The sequence below is a fragment of the Sapajus apella genome, unplaced genomic scaffold, assembly GCF_009761245.1.
Source record: "Sapajus apella isolate SASKATOON/1434 unplaced genomic scaffold, GSC_monkey_1.0 scaffold2, whole genome shotgun sequence".
Taxonomy (NCBI): Eukaryota; Metazoa; Chordata; class Mammalia; order Primates; family Cebidae; genus Sapajus; species Sapajus apella.
In genome coordinates this window covers 61,941,023-61,961,061 of record NW_022436942.1, presented here as the reverse complement: position 1 = coordinate 61,961,061, position 20,039 = coordinate 61,941,023, and the positions used below count along the sequence as shown (strand labels likewise).

Here is a 20,039-nt window from a genome sequence, read left to right as displayed (position 1 = left end):
GACTAAACTGCAAAACACATGTGCCTGGCACATAATAGGTACTCAATCAATGTCAGCATTTAGCATTAGTAAGGACTCAGCAAATCCACATTAGTTGAATGACTGAATGAACATTGTTCAGCCACATCTTGCCTTGGTGGCTGCTGGGGACAAGTTTCACTTCTAGAGGCGAAGCTTTTTCAGGGGAAACTGGGAAAACATCCAAGGAGGAAATAGGCACACAGGCCAGGCAGATGAGAGGTGTGTGGCTGGAGAAAGGACAAGAAGGATGCCTCCAGGTCAGGCAGATGGCATGGAGGAGGACAGGGAGCACACAGTCAAAAAACAAGCTAGAGACGGGAGAGCAGTGCCACATACGCAGACAATCAGGCCCGAATCTCCCCGGCAAGCACATCTCACACGCTGTCCCGTTGAAGCCGGTGTTGCATTTACACTCTCCGGTGCCCCAGTACTGATCCTGGCAGACACCCCGGTTATTACACGGGGCCTCTGCTCCTCCAGGGCAGGCTGGAAGAGATGAAACAGCGGTGACTTGAGAGCCAAAGCCAGAGCAGCTCAGCACTTGCATAAACGAGCTGTGGCATCTGACATCTGTTAGCCCAGAGGGACCATGTGGCTCTAGGTGTCAGTGAACATTTAGGGCAAGCCACTGGCCTGTGGGACATGAACTTTATGGTATCTGGTATGATTCTGTCTTGGCAGGATGATACACTGAACTGTGCACTGTATTTGGGGGTTTGTAGGCACAGGATTTGAGGATATCTGGGCTGAGCAATGAACCAGCTCTGAGCTTTTGTTTTCTTAGCTCTAAATGATGATGATAATAACAATGATAACGTGTCTGCTTGACCTATACCACAGTGTTATTGTGAAGATCAAATGAGGCATTATAACCAAGAACATTCTGCAAATATAGAGCACTGAACAAATGTAAGAATGATACTGATTTTCATGAATGGTCCACACTTTAGTGATGAAGGGTGGAGCTGGGTGATCACGGGAGCTCTCAACCCAGAGTATTCTCAATGAGGTCATGATGCTAGTAGAAATCATGGCTTCCGGAGACAGACCAGCAGGATCTTGGGTATTTACTTCTTATCCTCTCTGTGCCTCTGTTTTCTCATTTAAAAATGGGGACCACAGGCCAGCCTCGGTGATGCATACCTGTAATCCCAACACTTTGGGAGGCCAAGGTGGATGGATTGTCTGAGCTCAGGAGTTTGAGACCAGCCTGAGCAACATGGCGAAACCCCAGCTCTACAAAAAATACAAAACTATGAGCTGAGTGTGGTGGCATGTGCCTGTAGTCCCAACTGCTTGGGAGGCTGAGGTGGGAGTATCACTTGAGCCCAGCAGGTTGAGACTGTAGTGACCTGTGGTCCTGCCACTGTACTCCAGCCTGGGTAACAGAGCAAGACTCTTTCTCCAAAAAAGTCAGAGGTGGGGGGGAGGGGCGGGGACAAAAATGGAACCTACTCCCTAGGGGTTGTTGCCCAGATTAAATATTTTGATATGTATGGGAAAAAGTACTCAATAAAACTCAATAAATGTGCCTATGTGGAACAACATATGGCAGATCAGAAGTGCTTTTTAGGCATTTGTTATGCTGCTGCTGTTGATGTATTGTTGGCTAGAAGTTAACGTAGGGGTTTCAGGATGGGCCCAAATGTGCTCTGGCAAGGAGCCCATTCCTGGTAACAGAGGAAGCCAGTACTATAAGTCCTCTAGCTGGGACAGGGGTGGGCTCAGGAAATCATGGCCCATACATACTGTGTCAGTACATCACCTGCCAAGGGAGAATCATATTAAATGCATTTAAACATGTTTATCAATATCATAGATATCATGTTGCACAGCATCAAAAATGAAATATGGTGTCCTTAGCACCATCAGAAATGCCTGAGTTCTAATGGCAAGGAAAAAAGCAGACACACAATTACAACATATGCACAGTAGGATCTCAACTTGATTAAAAAAAATATACCAAATAGGCCGGGCGCGGTGGCTCACGCCTGTAATCCCAGCACTTTGGGAGGCTGAGGCGGGTGGATCACAAGGTCAAGAGATCGAGACCATCCTGGCCAACATGCTGAAACCCCGTCTTTACTAAAAATACAAAAATTAGCTGGGCATGGTGGCATGTGCCTTGTAGCCTCAGCTACTCAGGAGGCTGAGGCAGAAGAATCACTTGAACCCAGGAGGCAGAGGTTGCAGTCAGCCATGATGACACCATTGCACTCCAGCCTGGTGACAGAGCGAAATTCCATTAAAAAAAAAAAAAAGCCAAATAAAGTAGAAGGAATGATACATAACTCTTCAGAGTGACTGTTTTGGGGTCTGGGAATCATTAGTAGCAGTGTTACCCCCATCTCTCTATAATTTTGGTACATTCCAAGGCTGGACCATGAACATGAGCATATTACCACTTTTAGAGTCGGAAGGGGGGAAGAGGCGCCCTCACCCTGACAGTCTCGCCCGAAGTAGCCCTTGCAGCACTTGGAGATCTGTACGAACAGGCCGCACTGCTCCTGGCAGCCTTCCAGGTTCCTCCTGAAGCTCAGGTTGTAGAGACACTTCTGCTTCACGCCCTAAAAGAAGAGAGCAGACCATCCCTTCACCTTCCACCACAGGGACTGAGGGACTGGGGCCCTGGGGCCCTAGTGTGCACCCTTGTGGAGGATCCCGGTACTGCCCAAATAAAAACTGGGACTTCCAACGGTAGCCAAATTTTTTTCTAAGGCAGTATTTTTCCTATGAGAGTCAACGGGCCAGTGGCAGAAACATGAGGATGGGGCAGGGGGTAGATTTAGCATCTGTGGGAAGATTTCTCCCCAGTTTCAAGAGGAAGAACTTTTTGACCCTTAGAGTGCTCTGCAAATGGCATGGTTGCTTTGGGAGGGAGTGGGAAAGAGGTAGCTTCTTGTCACGGAAGGGATGTGGGGCAAGGCTCCCAAATTGTAGGCAGAGACGGTATGAGTTAGATTTTGTTTTGTAGAGATATTTTTGCTATAGGTTTGACCAGCAGACTAGAAAGAACTTGACTTCGGAATAAGTAAAAACAAACAAACAAAAATCACCGGTATTTAATGAACACTTACTATGTGCCAAGCACTTAAGTATACCCACATTTTAAAATTTACTTTTTCTGGCCAGGCATGGTGGCTTACACCTATAATCCCAGCACTTTGGAAGGCCGAGGTGGGAGGATCACGAGGTCAAAAAATCAAGACCATCCTGGTCAATGTGGTAAAACCGTCTCTACTAAAAATACAAAAATTAGCTGGGCATGGTTGTGTGTTCCTGTAGTCCCAGCTACTCAGGAGGCTGAGGCAGGAAAATCCCTCGAACCTGGGAGGCAGAGGTTGCAGCGAGTGAGATCACGCCACTGCACTCCAGTCTGGTGACAGAACGAGACTCTGTCTCAAAAAAATAAAAATTACTTTTCCTAATAGCTGCACACAGAATCCATCATTACCTCCATTTTACAGAGGCAAACCTGATAGGTCATAGGATTGCCAAAGATTATGGAATTTGACCCCATACCTGTGGGCTCCAAATTTCATTGACTTAACCGTTACTCTCCATTGCACTCTGGACTTGCATTCTAGCATTCTTCTTACTAGCTGTGTAGCCTTGAGTGATTGCTTACCCTCTCTGAGACTCATTTTTCTCATAAGTGTAGGTAATAATAGCTTATTATTACCTTTGAGTATTTTAAAGAGGAATAGGGTAATGAGTACATAAGGGCACAGCACAGAAACTGGGACATGAACAGCAGCCAACAAAATACAGCTATTAATTATCTTCCAAGTCCTTCTAGGTCTACCATCCCATGACTTTTCTAGACAGTTTCTAGAACATGGGTTGACAGGTGGCCTGGGCCGAGAATATCTATCTTACTCCATTGGCTTTTTTGTTGAAAGAATGACAGAAATTACATTTACACAACATATGCAGATACACGCACTGGCGTGCGCGCACACACACACACACACACACACACACACACAGGTCTGACAATGAATCAGACCTGTGGCTCTCCAAACATTATCACTGCATTCTTAATTACCTTTGATTTACTCCATTTTGGACAGCTGGGGGTATTGAAACAGCTCCCACAGTCCCCCTAGTATGCAAGAAAAGAAACACTTGAAAATCAAGAACATCAGAAAACACAAGGAAATGTTCTTAATACCTGGATAGATTAAGGGCTTAATTAATCTTAAGACAGTGGCTATGATCCAGAATATGAAACAGGCCAGGCATGGTGGTTGACACCTGTAATCCTGGCACTTTGGGAGGCCAAGGCAGGAGGATCGCTTGAGGCTAGGAGTTTGAGACCAGCCTGGGCAACACAGCAAGACTCCATCTGTAAAAAAATAGCCAGGCATGGTGGCGCATGAGCCTGTAGTCCCAGCAACTTCAGAGGCCGAAGCAAGGGGACTGCTTGCACCCAGAAGTTCAAGCCTGCAGTGAGTTATGATCGCACCACTAAACTCTAGCCTGGATGACAGAGCAAGACCCTATCTCAAAACAACGACAACAACAAAGCATATCAAAACAAACACACTGTAACTTTGCCACAGATAATTCAGAAAGTCTGTCTTGGACATTGGCTCTGTGGTTTTGTTCTCTGAAGGGAAAATCTGTTACACAGAGCTGGACCAGGGCAGTCTTATAGGCATATGGCAGTAGCAGTGGGACATATGGCTGCAAATGTTAGTTCCATTTTAAGTTAGATGGGATACTTTTGGCCAATCACTATTTGAGCCTTAGTTTCATAATAAATAGGGGTAATAATTATTGCTGCTATTTGATCTTCAGGGGATTGATGAGGGGAAAGGATTAACTGAAAATTATGTGTGGAGTGTAATTTAGAAATTAAGAAGACCCCTATGGTAGAAAGGACAACTGGTTTCATCTCCTGCTTTGGCTGACTGGAATCCAAAAAATTTGGGATAGTTATTGAGATTCCTAGGGGATGCCAGGTACTGATATCAACTGGTGACAAAATTTGCCATGTAAAGTCACTTTACCTCTTTGAGACTCAGTTTTTAAATCTACATGATAGAGTGGATAACCATTCCTATTATTGGATTATTGCAGGGGTAAGCTAAGCATTGAGCACAATGGCTGGCTCCAGGGCAGTACTCGGTAAAGGTGCTGGATGGATGAATGAGTGAATGTAAAAATGCCCCGCACAGTGCAGGGCCTAGGACAGAAGTTCAATGTTGTCAAATGAATGAATCATTGGGTAAGTCAATGGAAGTATGAATGGCATATCATATTAGGCTGACTCTACGAAATTGCCCTTTTCGTAGGCTCCAGAGTGTCAGACATGGCAATTTCATACGCTTTAATCTGGCAGATGTTCAACAAATGTTTTTTGAATGAATGAGTGACTGAATAGATGGATGCGTTTGAAAACGAATGGCAGTTGGCACACGGTTGATATCCAGGAACTGTTTTCTCAATGCTAAGGGAATTAATGGGTGTGTGAGTGGGTGGGTGGATAAAGAATATTCCAGGCTGTTTGGGGCTAAGTAGATGCCTGCTGATTCTGAGTCTGAAGAACCACATCATTTGGCCCTAAGGTCTTCTGGGTCCTGGTCTTGCTGAGGAGAGTCCACACCGGACCTCAAGGGCCATTCTTTGGCTTAAGGTTCTCTTACTACACTGTTGTTTTCAGGACTGACCGAAATATTGAAGGTAGTCAAGGTGTCACAGCGGCCCCTCAGGGTGGGATCCATCAGCAGACAGTCAATGCCATAGGCCACGCCCAGGTCAAACAAGAGCTCCCGTTGCACAATTCTGCACATTTGGCCATTCAGAAAGAGGTCACCCTGAGAGAGAGAAAAAAAAGAGAGAAAAAAAATAGTCAATCTCTCATACATCTCTTCTCTCCCAGTCATATAACATGGCCAGTAACGGCAAGACTCAGGAATAACTGAATAAAACCCCATGTATTTATATGCTTATCAAATACCCAGCATGTATTATGTGTCAGATACTATTCTAAGTGCTTTACCTGTGCAAATTGTTTTAATTCTTACAACTATCCAAGGTTGTTGTGTTGGATGTAGCTACCATTGTTAGTATCCATTTACAGATGGGGGTACTAGGGCAGTAAGAGGTTAAATGACTTGCCCGTGAATGGTGGTGTGGGCATCTGCACCCAGGCAGTCAGTCCCAGAGCCTGCCTCCTTGACCCCTCTACCTCACTTCCTCTACCAAAGGGGAAACGTCAGCAGTGAGTGATAGCATGCAGCAGGGATGTCCTTGCTGTGGTCAGGGAAGAACTTCGCTGATGTGCCCTCTTTGAGTGTAGTTACCAAAGTCTCCTTATATAGTGCCAGCACCTAGTATGGTGCCTGGTTCAGCTTTCTTTCCACGATGTCCAAGTGACAGGCTTTAACTTTGTAATGACAATTTCTTTTTTCACATGTACATTATTTCATTTAATGTTTGTGACAATCTCAGGGCTTCCTTTCCTGAGGTCACCAGCTAGTAAGTTGATGGATACATTATCCTTCCAAGATATAAAATGCTTTTAGAAAACTTTTGAGAAGAAAAAAAGATAACTCCCAGCATGTATGGATGGGATGGAGATAATACGACTCAGTGGAGGAACACCAGAAAACTGTGCTTAAAGCCTTGCATGTTCACTTATGGACTGTGACCACGGGCAAGTCACGGAACCTCTCTGAGGTTCATTTCTTTTTTTCTACCATGGAAATAAGTAAATGATTTCTAATATTGGATTGTTAATACAGATCAGACTAAATAATACATTGCAAAGTGCTCTGAAAGCTATATTAACACACAGAACAAGCAGAAGGCATTCTTACTATCCTTCTCTGATATTATCTATTTTGGTCTAGGGAGACAGGACAATCTCAAGAGTGTACACTGGGATGTTACAGAAGCTGGAACGAAAAGTTGTGAATACTCTTCAAATTCAGTTATAAGTTCAATGCAATTCTAATTCAAACACCAAAGGGATACTGGTCATAAGATGTATGCAGAATGTTGTATGGAACTTGTTGGAATTTTCCTTGAAGGGAATCAACTCAATTGGGAGCTGCATCTCTTTTGCCCTTCATCCTTCCTGCTGCCTGGAAAGTGGACATGGTGGCTGAACTCCAGCAACCATGTTGGACCTTAGGGGCTGGAACCATGTGCTGCAGAGCATAAAGACAGAAGGAGCCTCTCCACTGAGCCATCATATGAACTCTGATTGGCTACCTCCAGATTTCTTCTATGAAAGAGGATAAATCCTTATACATTTAAGTCACTACATTTTGGCTTCTCCATGATATGCAGTTGAAATAATCCTATTAGACCCCTTCATCATATGGAATTACAGGAAGACAGAATTGTTCAGGAACGAGCCAGGGAAGGTTAAAATTGCAAACCTCTCAGTTGGCTGATCGAAGTAGGTAAAGCCCAGAGCTGGCTCTGACTGCCAAGAGAGGGTTGGCGGTGAGGCCACAGTGGTGGGGCTTGGAAGGAAGAGAAAGGAGTGACGGTATGCTTTCCTGTTTTAGGAAAGTACCTCACATTGGAAAATAAATGCTCTACACAAAAAATAAAATTAACTGGAAGCTGCTCTCCACAGTGTAAGAGGCTTCCTGCCACCTGCTAGGAGGGATTGGGTTGGACAGGATTTATCAGGTTTTTCATAGCTACTAATGCACTTTCAGGAAAAATACCTTTGAAGGCAGTGAGAAAAAAGTGAGCCTGCTATGAATGGAGGGAAAAAAGCAAACATCTCCTTGAAGGGGCAGTGGTTGGGGAATGGCTTGCTGTGAATGTGTTAACCCCTTCCTGCCCACCCTTCATGATGATACTCACAATGTCATTGCCAGTTCCACACTTCACACTCAGCTCTGAACCTTGCAGGGTCCTCCAGCCAGGGGATCTGGGAAGATCCACAGCTAAAACCTGTAGGACAGATGGTGCCATGTGACTACCCCCTATTTGGGCTGAAAAAGGGATGGCCTGAAAGAGCTTTACCGAAAAACCAAATTCAGTTGCAAGTTTTTTCATGAGTTATAATAACTTTAGCTTTCCAATGACCACAGGTATAACGAATGGGAAGAATAATTGGGTGCTCTCTGGTAGGTTGGAAATTCCTTCTGGAGGAAAAGAGTGGACCAGCTGGACTGGTTTCAATCACCCTTCCATCCCCCTTCTGTGCTTGGGAGTCTCTGAAGATGCAGTCTTAATATATGAAGCCAATGAAAGAATAAGAGAGTAAGGCTGGGGAATGACCTAGGATGTAGTTGTGAGCGGCACTGTGCCTCTCAAAGAATTATATTGAAGTCCTGAACCCCAGTTCCATGAACATGATCTTATTTGGAATGAGGTCATTGGGGATGTGATTAGTTAGGATGAGGTAATCCTGGAGTAGAGTAGGCTCTCAATCTAATATGAATGGTGTTCTTACAAGAAGAAAGAACAGGCAAATGCTACATAAAGGCACAGAAACACACAGGGAGAGACAGCCCTTGATGGCGGAGACAGAGATTAGAGGGATGCACTACAGGCCTGGAGCACCAAGAATTTCCAGAAGCCACCAGAAGTGGGAAGAGCATCGGGGAGCAAATTCTGCCTCAGACCCTCCAGAAGGAACAACTTTGCCAGCTCCTTGATCTCCAACATCCAGCTTCCAGAACTGTTTACTACAGAGAACACATTTCTGTTGTTTAAGCTGCCCAGTTTGTGTTAATTTGTTATGGCAGCCTTGGGAAACTAATGTAGATGCTGTGGATGAACTGAAGTTGGGGCATTTGGCATTCTTGAACTGGACAGATTCGGTCCTGGAAAGAAACAAGAGTCCTAGATGAGAACTCAGGATTGCTGTCATGTTCCTATATGATGATGCTTGCTCCTATATGATCATGCTTGTCCTATAAGACTGTGCATGCTCCCATATGATCGTGCTGCTCCTATATGATCATGCTTGCTCCAATATGATCATGTTTGCTCCTATATGATCATGCTGCTTCTGTATGATCATGACAGCTCCTGTATGATGGTGTTTGCTCCTATATGATGGTCCATGTTCCTATATGATTGTCCATGTTCCTACATGATTGTGCTTGCTCCTATGTGATCATCCATGTTCTCATATGATCGTGCTTGCTCCTATGTGATTGTGCTGCTCGTGATTGTCCGTGTTCCTATGATTGTGCTTGTTCCTATATGATCGTGCTTGTGCCTATATGACCATTCATTTTCCTATATGATTGTGCTTGCTTCTATGTGATTGTGCATGCTCCTGTATGATAGTGCATGCTCCTATATGATCCGCTTGTTCCTATATGATCGTGCTTGTTCCTATATGATCATGCTTGCTCCCATATGATTGTGCTTTTTCCTATATGATCAGGCTTGTTCCTATGTGATTGTGCTCCTCCTATATGATCATATATGTTCCTATATGATCGTGGAAGTTCCTATATGGCCACGCTTGTTCCTATATGATTGTGCATGTTCCTATATCATCACGCTTGTTTCTATATGATCGTGTTTATTCCTATATGATCGTGTTTGTTCCTATGATTGTGCTTTTTCCTATATGATGCTTGTTCCTATATGATTGTGCTGCTCCTACATGATCATATATGTTCCTATATGATCGTGGAAGTTCCTATATGACCATGCTTGTTCCTGTATGGTTGTGCATGTTCCTATATGATCACGCTTGTTCCTATATTGTACTTATTCCTATATCATATATGTTCCTATACAATCATGCATGTTCCTATATAATTGTGTTTGTTTCTACATGATCATGCTTCTCTGATACAGTTAATCAGTTCAGGGGCCACACTGATTGAAGCCCGATCAATCAGTCATTTGCCTAGAAACTTTGGAATTGGAAGAGAAAGAGTCCATCTGGAAAAACTTGAGAAATGTTGTCATTAGCCATTTTGGCAGGAGAACCAGGAAGGAGGAAAGGCTGATCCGCAGTAGGGAGAGGAATGATGCTCTTGGGTATTGGTTAAAGTTAAAAAATAAAAATGGCAGGTCCAAGGAACAGAACCACATGTGGTGTACTGCAGGAGCCAATGAACCACGGCCAGTCAGAGGAGGACACGGTGGGGCAGGGGATGCTGCAGCTTCCTGCACACCGTGGACACAGGGATGCACTGACAGTTCCTAGGCCACAATGCCTCGGTGCTGAATTTTATCACCACCCTGGGACATTCTTGCACTTATATCTGCATGTAAACTACATACCTTGGCATCTCGTATCACATGGAACTTCAAATACTGCCTCAGCTGGTCCTTGTTGTCTTGGTTGAACAGGAAGTCCTGTTGTTCAGCAGGGAGGGCTTGGAGGGCTTGGTTCGTGGGCCAGAATAGAGTGACTGGGGTGTGGATGGGATCTGTGATGACACTCAGCAAACCTGAGTCCTGAAACACAGGGAGTCCGCCCCTTGCTGGCACGAGCAAGGCCCAGACATGCAGGCAGTGGGTCTGTCTCTGAGGATTCTCCTCCATGCTCCAGCCTATGGCTTACTGGGACTCTGGATGGTTCATGGGTGATGTAGCTAGAAACTAGAAGCCCATCTCACTCCAACCATTCTGAGCTACATTTTTTTTCTTTCTTTTGAGGCAGGGTCTCCCTCTGTTGCCCCGGCTGGAGTGCAGTAGCACAATCATAGCTCAGTGCATCTTCAACCTTGCGGGTTCAAGTGATCCTCCCACCTCAGCCTCCTGAGTAGCTGGGACTACTGGCATGCACCACCACACTCCGCTAATTTTTGTATTTTTTTGAAGAGACGGGGTTTTGCCATGTTGCCCAGGCTGGTCTCGAACTCCTGGGCTCAAGAAATCCTCCTATCTTGGCCTCCCAAAGTACCAGGATTACAGGCAAGAGCCAACCATGCCTGTCCTGATCTATGTTTTCTTGGAGAGCAAATCAGAAAGTCAAATTCTGGAGCCCCCAGGGACTGCTCAGGGTGGAAGAGTGGGAAAGAGAGAACCTCAGAAAGTGCCTGGCCTACTCCTCCCTATTCTCTTCTACAATCTTTTGTTCATACTGGAAGTTTACACTCAATTCATGGGAATAATCTCTGAAGTCAGTAAGAGCAGTAAGATACTTTTTTTTTTTTTTTTGAGATGGAGTCTCACTTGTCACCCAGGCTGGAGTGCAGTGGGGTACAATCTTGGCTCACTGCAACCTCTGCTTCCTGGGTTCAAGTGATTCTCCTGCCTAAGTCTCCCAAGTAGCTGGGCTACAGGTGAATGCCATTGTGCCTGGCTAATTTTTATATTTTTAGTAGAGATGGAGTTTCACCCTGTTGGCTAGGCTGGTCTCGAACTCCTGACCTCAAGTGATCATCTGCCTTGGCCTCCCAAAGTGCTGGGATTACAGGTGTGAGCCACTGTGCCCACCAGAAAGATATGGTTTTAATTTCTACCTGCCTCACAGGTATAAAGTTCCCGACTCTTCCATGCAACTTCCCCATCTTTATAATGGAGCTGATAATTCCAGATATGAAGCACATAGTACACTGCTGCCACATCCCAATTTATTTCCCTCTCTCCAGCCTCAAATCCTCAATTTCTAAGTCAGCCAGTGTACATTATATAGCTCAACAAGCCATATAACATTCTGAGAAGTGAGTGGCAGAGAATGACATTTCTCACCAGAAAATTGGAACTTCCCCACACAGATCCCACAACAGCTGGCTGATGTCAAAAACAAAGCAGAAACAACAACAAAACAAACAAAACAAAACTTTTTTAGGCAGGTTATCCTCTGAATCAACTTCCCCTTGATTTTTACCTGTATTAATTTGCTAAATTTGATGTAGCCATTGTTTGTTGCCAATGTCGTAAGATTTTGCTGCAAAGATAATAAGAGTGAGCATGAAACTTTTCCTTATACAGTTTACAAGGAACTTAACAAGAGCTCAAGTGAAAACAATAAAGGTATCATAACCTGGCAGGTATGTAGATAGGCTCCTCAGTAGCTGCTCCAGCTCTCTTCTGCCCATGCGTTTCTGCATTCTAGAGATCAGTAGGCTACACACTATCTTTTCCCAGACTCCCTTGCAGCTAGAGCCCCTTATGTTATATACGATCCTCCAAGCAGAAGCACTTGTGCAAAGTTTGTTGGTGGAAAGAAATAATATAAAGTGGCAGCAGCTGCTAGAGGGGAGATCCAACACTCTGGCAAGCACAATGGGGATATCTATATCCCAGTGTCTGGTGTCCATGGTGGTGAGGCTGGAGACAGTCACAGAGCTGTGACAGCCAGGACAGCCATAACAGCCTGGTGGTGGTGGTGAGGTTATCAGGTTAGCTGTACACCGTGTGTGTGTGTGTGTGTGTGTGTGTGTGTGTGTGAATTAAAAACATGTTTTTTTAGACAGGATCTCACTCTGGTTTCCCAGACTGAAGTGCAGTGGCACGATCTCAGCTCAATGCCTTGAGCTCACTGCAAGCATCAACCTCCTGGGATCAGGTGATTCTCCCACCTCAGCCTCCCAAGTAGCTGGGATTACAGGCATGCACCACCACACCTGGCTAGCTTTTTGCACATTTAGTAGAAACAGGGTTTTGCCATGTTACTCAGGCTGGTCTTGAACTCCTGCACCCAAGCAATCTGCCCACCTTGGCCTCCCAGATTGCTGGGATTACAGATGCGAGCCACTGCACCCAGCCAAGTGTCTACCCTTTGTAGGTCTCCCTGGGCTGCTTTGTTCCCAGTTGTGTAGCATCTGCCTCTGCCCTTCCAGAGATTTGATGATGTATCTACTATCTTGAGAAACTCCTTTTTGTCTAAGCTAAGTATAGTGAATTCTGTGTTCTTCAGTCAAAAACCCTGACCTATATTAATAAATAAAAATAAAAGTTAAAATTACATTTTCTGTCAAATTAGAAGGAGTTTTACTTAAGATTTAATTCTACCTACCTACCTGCCTACCTACTCCATCTTCCAAACCTATGTAAGACCATCTGTCCTTGTGAATGCTAAAGAAAAACATATAAAACCCACTTATCAATTCAAAATAGACTTTTACTTATTTACTTTTTACTAAGAATAATGTTTACTAGGCTTTTAATAATAGCTTGAGATTGAGCAGAAAAATAAAATGTTTCAAAATAATGACTTTGAATCATAATAGAGATGACATATTGAGTCACTCCAGGCTGAGAGTATGACAGAGAGTTTACCTACCAGAATTCTTCCAGAGGTGTCTTTGGGAGTGATAAGCAAATTTTGGGGAGATAGCAATTTGTCTATGATATGAATAATCCCATTAGTACTGATGATATCACTGGATATGATCTTAGCCTTATTATTTAAATACACTGCGCCCTGAAATCAATCAAAAACAAAAAAGAAATGAGCACAAAGTGAAATAGACACAAAATTGCTTCTCAGAGAATGCTTTACCAATGTGAAAACTGAAGATCCAAGTTAACAACACTTCAGTGTATTTTTATTATGATTATAAAGTGAAAACAGAAATAAAAATGTAATTTTCACCTGGAGAAGTTAATAATAATCATCCCAAACAGTCATTTCAATATGATTCTCCAATATGAAATAAGCAAGCAGCTCAAAATTGGCTTCTTATATATTTGTTTTATATCTCCTCCCCTGGCTTTTTTCCCTCTGCAAGGAATTCTACAGTCACCATTTGTTTCTCTGTATAGGGAGGGACCGGACCAGCATGGTCAAGTGGCTTTGGTCAAAAGCTTTCAACCTTTCCAGATTCTGACTAATGCTACCAAAAAGCAGTTCTATTTATTACCTGGAGATGCCCTGCCTCTGAGTTTTATTCCTGGTTCTAATATTTGTTCTTTATGTGACCTTAGACAAGCTACTTAACCTTTCTGAGTTCAGTTTTCTTATTTGGATATTAAAGATAACACTGTCTGTATCAAGGGGGTATTCTGCAGATTAAACGAGTTAGTACACATCAAATACTACGTGCCTGCATGCAGAAATCACTTAACATATGTTAATGGTTGTTATTATTATTTCTTTGATTACTTTAAAGAAAAAAAAGAGAAAGAGGACCTAAGGATAAGGAACTTTAAAAAAAAAAAAAAAAACCTTAACTTTTAAGTTCAGGGGAACATATGCAGGTTTGTTACACAGGTAAACTTGTGTCATGGGGGTTGTTGTAGGGATTATTTCATCACCCAGGTATTAAGCCTAGTACCTAGTTATTTTTCCTGATCCTTTCCCTCCTCCCACCCTCCACCCTCCAGTAGGCCCCAGTGCATGTTGTTCCCCTCTATGTGCATGAATTCTCATTATTTAATTCCCACTTGTAAGTGAGAACATGCAGCACTGGGATTTCTGTTCCTGCATCAGTTTCCTGAGGATGATGGCCTCAGCTCCATCCAGGTTCCTGCAAAGAACATGATCTAGAGGAAAGAGGACCTAAGGATAACTGGTATCTTCCCAAGGTGGCCTCTCCTACCTGAGAGACGGAGATGACCACTGGCTCTCCTTGGAGGGAAGTAGCATTTGAGATCAATTTCAGGTTTTCCAGAAGCAGCTGGTGGCAGGCAATCACATGATACCGAAGAACCTGGGGCATTAAACCCTGTTTGTCCCAGTCTATAACCTGTAACAGAAGATCAGAGAGTTCCAGCCAGAGGCAGGAGCCTTTTGCTGCAACATGCCATTTGGCTCTTCTCTCCTCCATTCTCTCTTCCACACCTCTTGGCCCACCCAGACTCTGGGAAGCAGGCTTTGTGGTCAGGATTACGGAGGGAAGGCTGTTCAGGCAAAAGGGAGGAAGCCACTCTAGCTCCTTTCCTGCCTCTATTGTGGATTCTCAGCATGGAAGGAACGTGGTGTTCCTCTGGTCTGGGATTTTACAATGCATGCTGCAAAGATCCCAAGTTCTGTGAGATGACCCTCAAAAAAAAAAAAAAAATCTTGCGAAACATCCTGGGAAACACTGCATAGTATACTCCTCCCATTGGAGAGGTATCAGTACCAGATTTAAACCTTTAGTATTGGAAAAGATCATGACGTATCTCCATCTGGAATTCAAAATGCAAACAAGGCTGGGTGCAGTGGCTTACATCTGTAATCCCAGCACTTTGGAAGGCAGAGGCGGGTGGACCATTTGAGGCCAGGAGTTTGAGAACAGCCTGGCCAACATGGTAAAAACCCCATCTCTACTAAAAATACTACTCCAGAGCCTGAGGCATGAGAATCTCTTGAACCCAGGAGGTAGAGGCTGCAGTGAGCTAAGATCGTGCCACTGTGCTCCAGCCTGGGTGACAGAGCAAGACCCTGTCTCAAAAACAAACAATCAATCAAACAATATTAATTAATATAAAGTGTAATCAAAAGCCCACAAAATTCTCACTGTTTCATGATAACTCCTTCAATGGCTTTTTATTTTGAATTACAAAGTGTCAAGTTCTTTCAAAAATTATTTTTGTGCCTCTGCTTTGCTGGTGTCCAAAATATAGGCATACAGAGGCCGGGTGTGCAGTGGTTATGTACACAGGCCCAGGTTTGGGTCTTTGCTCCACCCACTGCTAGCCATGTGATCTTGGGAAAGCTACTTTCTTCAATATTCACAGCTGTAAAATGGGGATCACAACAGCACTCAGCTCACAGGGTTGTTGTGAGGACCAAATGAATCCATCTAAGCCAGGCACTCACAACATTATTTGACACTCATAATATATGTCACCTATCATTATTATGAATGGGCAATCCAGTATGACAAGCCCCCATGAATACTAGAACAGTAAAGGCTCTGATAAATCCTGCAAGAAAATAATCTATTTAAATCTCTTTAACCCAGCATCTCTCCCTCCACACCCCCTCCCTTTTTTTTTTTTTGTCTATGGGAGGTCTAAATCACTTAAGAATTATTCATCTTCTCCAACCTCATGTCTTCTTCAGTAATGTCCTTCAGAAAGTCTCTGGCCAGTGGTTACCCCAAATCCACCTGAATGTTTACCCTGACAGGGGTCCCTGTGCCAAGAGGCAGCCCCTTCTATTGCTGGTGAGCTCCACCTGATCTTAGATCTCCTGCTTAGAAACATTTCCAGTTTTGGTTCCAGGGCAAGGCCCAAAGACTATGTTCCAACCGCAGACCTCCCCCTTCTGCCCACAGTCTCGTGCTCACCCGAGCTTCCTCATCAAAAGCTGCAGACAAAGGTGCAAAAACAGTGAAGGGGCCTGGGTTGACCAGATCTTTCACGGAATGCTCCTGTGGGAAGAACGGTGGGGCTCACACATCACTCACTTAACATCAATGCATGCAGGGGCTCAAATGAATACCAGAGTTGATGGCACCTGGGTGAAGCAAAAACTGGAGGAGGAGCCCTGTGTTTCAGTCTTGGATAAAAATGAAACCCAGGTTCTCTATCATTGAAATCATGTGTTTTTCTCATTATAAAATGAACACATGCTTATTGTATTAAAGATTTTTAAAATACAGCATAAAGAAGAAAATAATAACTGACCCCCTAATCCAACCACCTAGAAGCAGCTCCTATTATTTTCAGGCATTCTTTTCCAATGTCTCTTGCACATGTCGGTATTTGATATCACTAGGATAATAATACAAACATGAAACACAAGTTGATGTACTTAACTGTTAGAATTGTCTTTTTGAGCTTCCTAAGATCATATGGTTACCATGGGCATATTTTCTTCTAGTTTTTAATGATTTTATTAAAATTGTATTTCTTATAGTTTTATGATTTTATTCTTCTAGTTTATATTTTATTCTTACATCTGAATGAGATTCAGATGTATGATGTGCAGAAAGATCAAACGTAATATTTTAACTCCAAGTGTTAACCAGCTGTCCCAGTCACACCATTTTCTCCAGCGGTATCATTGGAGTCTTTTCATTTACTACATTCTTATGTAGAAAATTCTAGAAATCCAAGGTCCCAGGCTTCCTTCTGTCCTCACCAACTCTACAGGCTACCAGTTTATGCTTTATCTGGCTTGAAGCTGAACTCTCTGTCTCCCAGGCTGGAGTGCAGTGGTGTGATCTCAGCTCACTGCAACCTCTGCCTCCCATGTTCAAGCAATTCTCGTGCCTTGGCTTACAAGTAGCTGGGACTACATGCCTGTGCCACCATGCCAGCTAAATTTTTTTTTTTTTTTTTTGGTATTTTTAAAAGAGACAGGGTTTTGCCATGTTGCTCCGACTGGTCTTGAACTTCTGAACTCAGGCAATCCACCCACTGTGGCCTCCCAAAGTGTTGGGATTACAGGCCTCAGTCACTGCGCCTGGCGTAGGCTGAACTCTATGGCTAGACAGACATGTATATTTCTTACCTGCAACTGGAAGAAAAACTGGGAAGTTTTCGGGTTCTTCGGAAGCTCCTGCAAACAAAGGGTAGTTTCACTTAATACCTATGAAATGTATACAAGAACAGTACAGGGCTGTCATGGGTGATTTCTCTAAGGTCGTATCTGCCATCCTTTCAGCTGGAAATCTGTAACACTGGGCCTTTTTGGAGCTTCATCTGTAGGCTGACAATTGATATTCAGAATGACTATACGGACACACTAATTCTATAACATTTCTGGAATCGCCATCTGATTTATGAAAGAAAGGTACAGCCATTTCTGGAAGTATCCAGACTTTAAGAGCATTTTCTGACATTTGAATATTAAAAAAAAAGTAGTTATAGGTTTATGACAGCTTTGGTTACTCCATTACCAAGAATATTTGATCAGCCAGAACTTTTTCATCCCTTTTTAAATGAAATAATCGAACATTTACTATGTAATAGGCAGAAACCTGCAAGTATCACGTTGCCTCAACCGCTGTGCTCACTACAGGCACACAGACAGGCACACATGTGCATACACATTAACATGTGTGTGCACACATGCACATATGCACACATAGCAATCCATGCCATGGTAATGTGGTTGAGCTACTGAGCACTCTGCCCGTTACACATGTTACCTTACTTAATAATCTTAACAACCTGATGGAGTTGGTACCAGTATGATTTTCTTTTACAGATGGGAAAATTGATATACAGAGAGGTGACATAATATGCTCAAAGTCACATTACTAACCAGGAGAACTGGATTCAAACCCAGGTGTTTCTGACTCCAGAGCTGTCAGTCCATCTCATCCCTACATTACACCCTTTCACAGGTCAAATGAATTCCCAGAGGTAGACAAAATTTCTTTTCGTTGCTGATTTACATAAAATGGCCTTTCATCTTTTTATAGAGCTTTACATTTCCCTAAGCTCCTGAATATTCCTTAGCTAGCTGGATTCTTGGCATTTTTGGGGAAGTAGAGTTTACTTTACGGAAACACTTCTGGTGTTACCTGATAAATGCTGCCGCGGCAGGTAAATCCGTCTCCGAGGTAGTTTGGCTTGCAAGTACAATTCCTTCCTTCTTGCTCAGTGTGGGTGCAGATGGCAAATTCACTACAGCCGCCATTTTTCTGGTAAAATTACCAAGGGGCAAGGGACAGGGATTAGTCCAGTTAGTTTGCCAGCTCTGCCGATATTTACAAAGCAATTCTGTGTTGGAATTCATTTTTTGTCTCATTCTCTAACTTTGATTAATTTCTACTGTTTATCCTTTTCCTGAGCTTGCCTTCCAATTCCCTATGTTCATAGGGACATCTTAGTCACCCGGCCTTGTATCCCAAGATGGCAGGTACCTTTGAGCAGATCTCCAGCCCTGTACAGATGAGCCCAGAGTTGCCAAATTGGAAATTTCTCAGCATCCAGGCATTAACTAGAAAGACTCCACCTGTTGGATACTTCCTAGCTTTAAGCTAGATGCTGATGATAGGAAAAGGTAACCATTATCAGACAGAATGCAGGTGGTATCAAATAGAATACATTGTCCCAGCCCTCAAAGAGCTGATAATAAGTTGTGGAAAATGGGCGAAGACCTAAAATACAAAGTATGGTTCAAAGCTAACATCCATGGGAACACTCATTGCAGGGACACTCAGCCCCATGTTCCTCTATACACGCATCATCTGACCCCATAGCCCCCTTCCTCACGCTTTCTGAAACTCATTGCCATTAGCAGCTTTCTGAGATTCTCACCTCTTCATAAGAGGTCTTCACTCTTCACCTCTTCCTGCAGAGGTCTCTGTCTCCTGCAAACATTGCCCTTTCTGTGCCCCTCAAGTGAAGCTGTTTTTCTCCATTACCTCCACACTGGTGAGGGATTGAAGTGGCAATGTCCTGGCGGTGCTGGGAGAGCATCTTACTTACTGTACGTTGTCACTTCCAAAACATTTCCACACCCTCATCCTTTAAACACATAGTATCTTCACCAATTTTTACTCTTTGGTCCTAATGGTGATGCTTGGATCATTGCCTTTCCCTTCATTCCTGATGTCGCCATTCTTGGCAGTGTCAATATCCTTGTCAATGGCCTCTACATCCCTGTCCCCACCCCCTGGATTTGCAGTCAACATTAAAGTGCGCTGACTGCTCCTGAGAGCTCCATTTCAAGCATCCTTCTCTCTCTGGCCACTGACTTTTACCATTTCAACTTATCCCTTCTAATACTGCAGTATCCAACCTCCTTTGGTCCACAGGTACCTCCCCTGCTTTGAGCTTACTTCTTTCTCACCAGCATTCCTGCCCATCCACCCAGCCCCCTTTTCCCCCAGCCAGCTGGCAAGGTGGAGCACTGTGAGCCTCCCTGGCTCTTCTCTCCCTCCATCACTATGGTTTGGCAAATCCCTAGGCCTCCTGGGCCCCACTCTTCCTCCTCTAGGTCTGCCAGGCTGGTGGTGAGGTGCCTGAGAAAGTCACGGATACATGCTACCTGGACTTCCTTCAAAGGCATACACACAGATGCCTGCACTTTTCCAGTTCATTTAATTTTCCTCTCCCTAGAGATGATGATACAGTTTGGCTACATCTCTCTAGAGATGATGATACAGTGTTCCCACCCAAATCTCATCTTGAATTATAACTCCCATGTGTCATGGGAGGAACCTGGTAGGAAGTGATTGAATTACGGGGGTGGGTCTTTCCTGTGCTGTTCTTGTGATAGTGAATGAGTGTCA

At 43.8% G+C, this 20,039-nt stretch overlaps 1 protein-coding gene across 2 annotated transcripts in view; it reads right to left on the bottom strand.

Annotated features, from left to right (window-relative positions):
• STAB2 (stabilin 2) overlaps positions 1 to 20,039 on the bottom strand; it is a 169,441-nt gene that overhangs the window by 24,453 nt on the left and 124,949 nt on the right. For both annotated transcript variants that reach the window (XR_004275576.1, XM_032299531.1), the window contains exons 45-56: positions 18,324 to 18,443; positions 17,306 to 17,353; positions 16,137 to 16,220; positions 14,460 to 14,606; positions 13,202 to 13,342; positions 11,804 to 11,863; positions 10,249 to 10,425; positions 7,855 to 7,944; positions 5,697 to 5,843; positions 4,070 to 4,126; positions 2,462 to 2,588; positions 358 to 507 (exon numbers count right to left, since the gene is read on the bottom strand). Coding sequence is in view for 1 of the 2 variants with exons in the window: in XM_032299531.1 (XP_032155422.1) it covers positions 358 to 507; positions 2,462 to 2,588; positions 4,070 to 4,126; positions 5,697 to 5,843; positions 7,855 to 7,944; positions 10,249 to 10,425; positions 11,804 to 11,863; positions 13,202 to 13,342; positions 14,460 to 14,606; positions 16,137 to 16,220; positions 17,306 to 17,353; positions 18,324 to 18,443 (1,348 nt within the window). In the remaining variant the exon portion in view is untranslated. The remainder of the gene's footprint in view (positions 1 to 357; positions 508 to 2,461; positions 2,589 to 4,069; positions 4,127 to 5,696; positions 5,844 to 7,854; positions 7,945 to 10,248; positions 10,426 to 11,803; positions 11,864 to 13,201; positions 13,343 to 14,459; positions 14,607 to 16,136; positions 16,221 to 17,305; positions 17,354 to 18,323; positions 18,444 to 20,039) is intronic.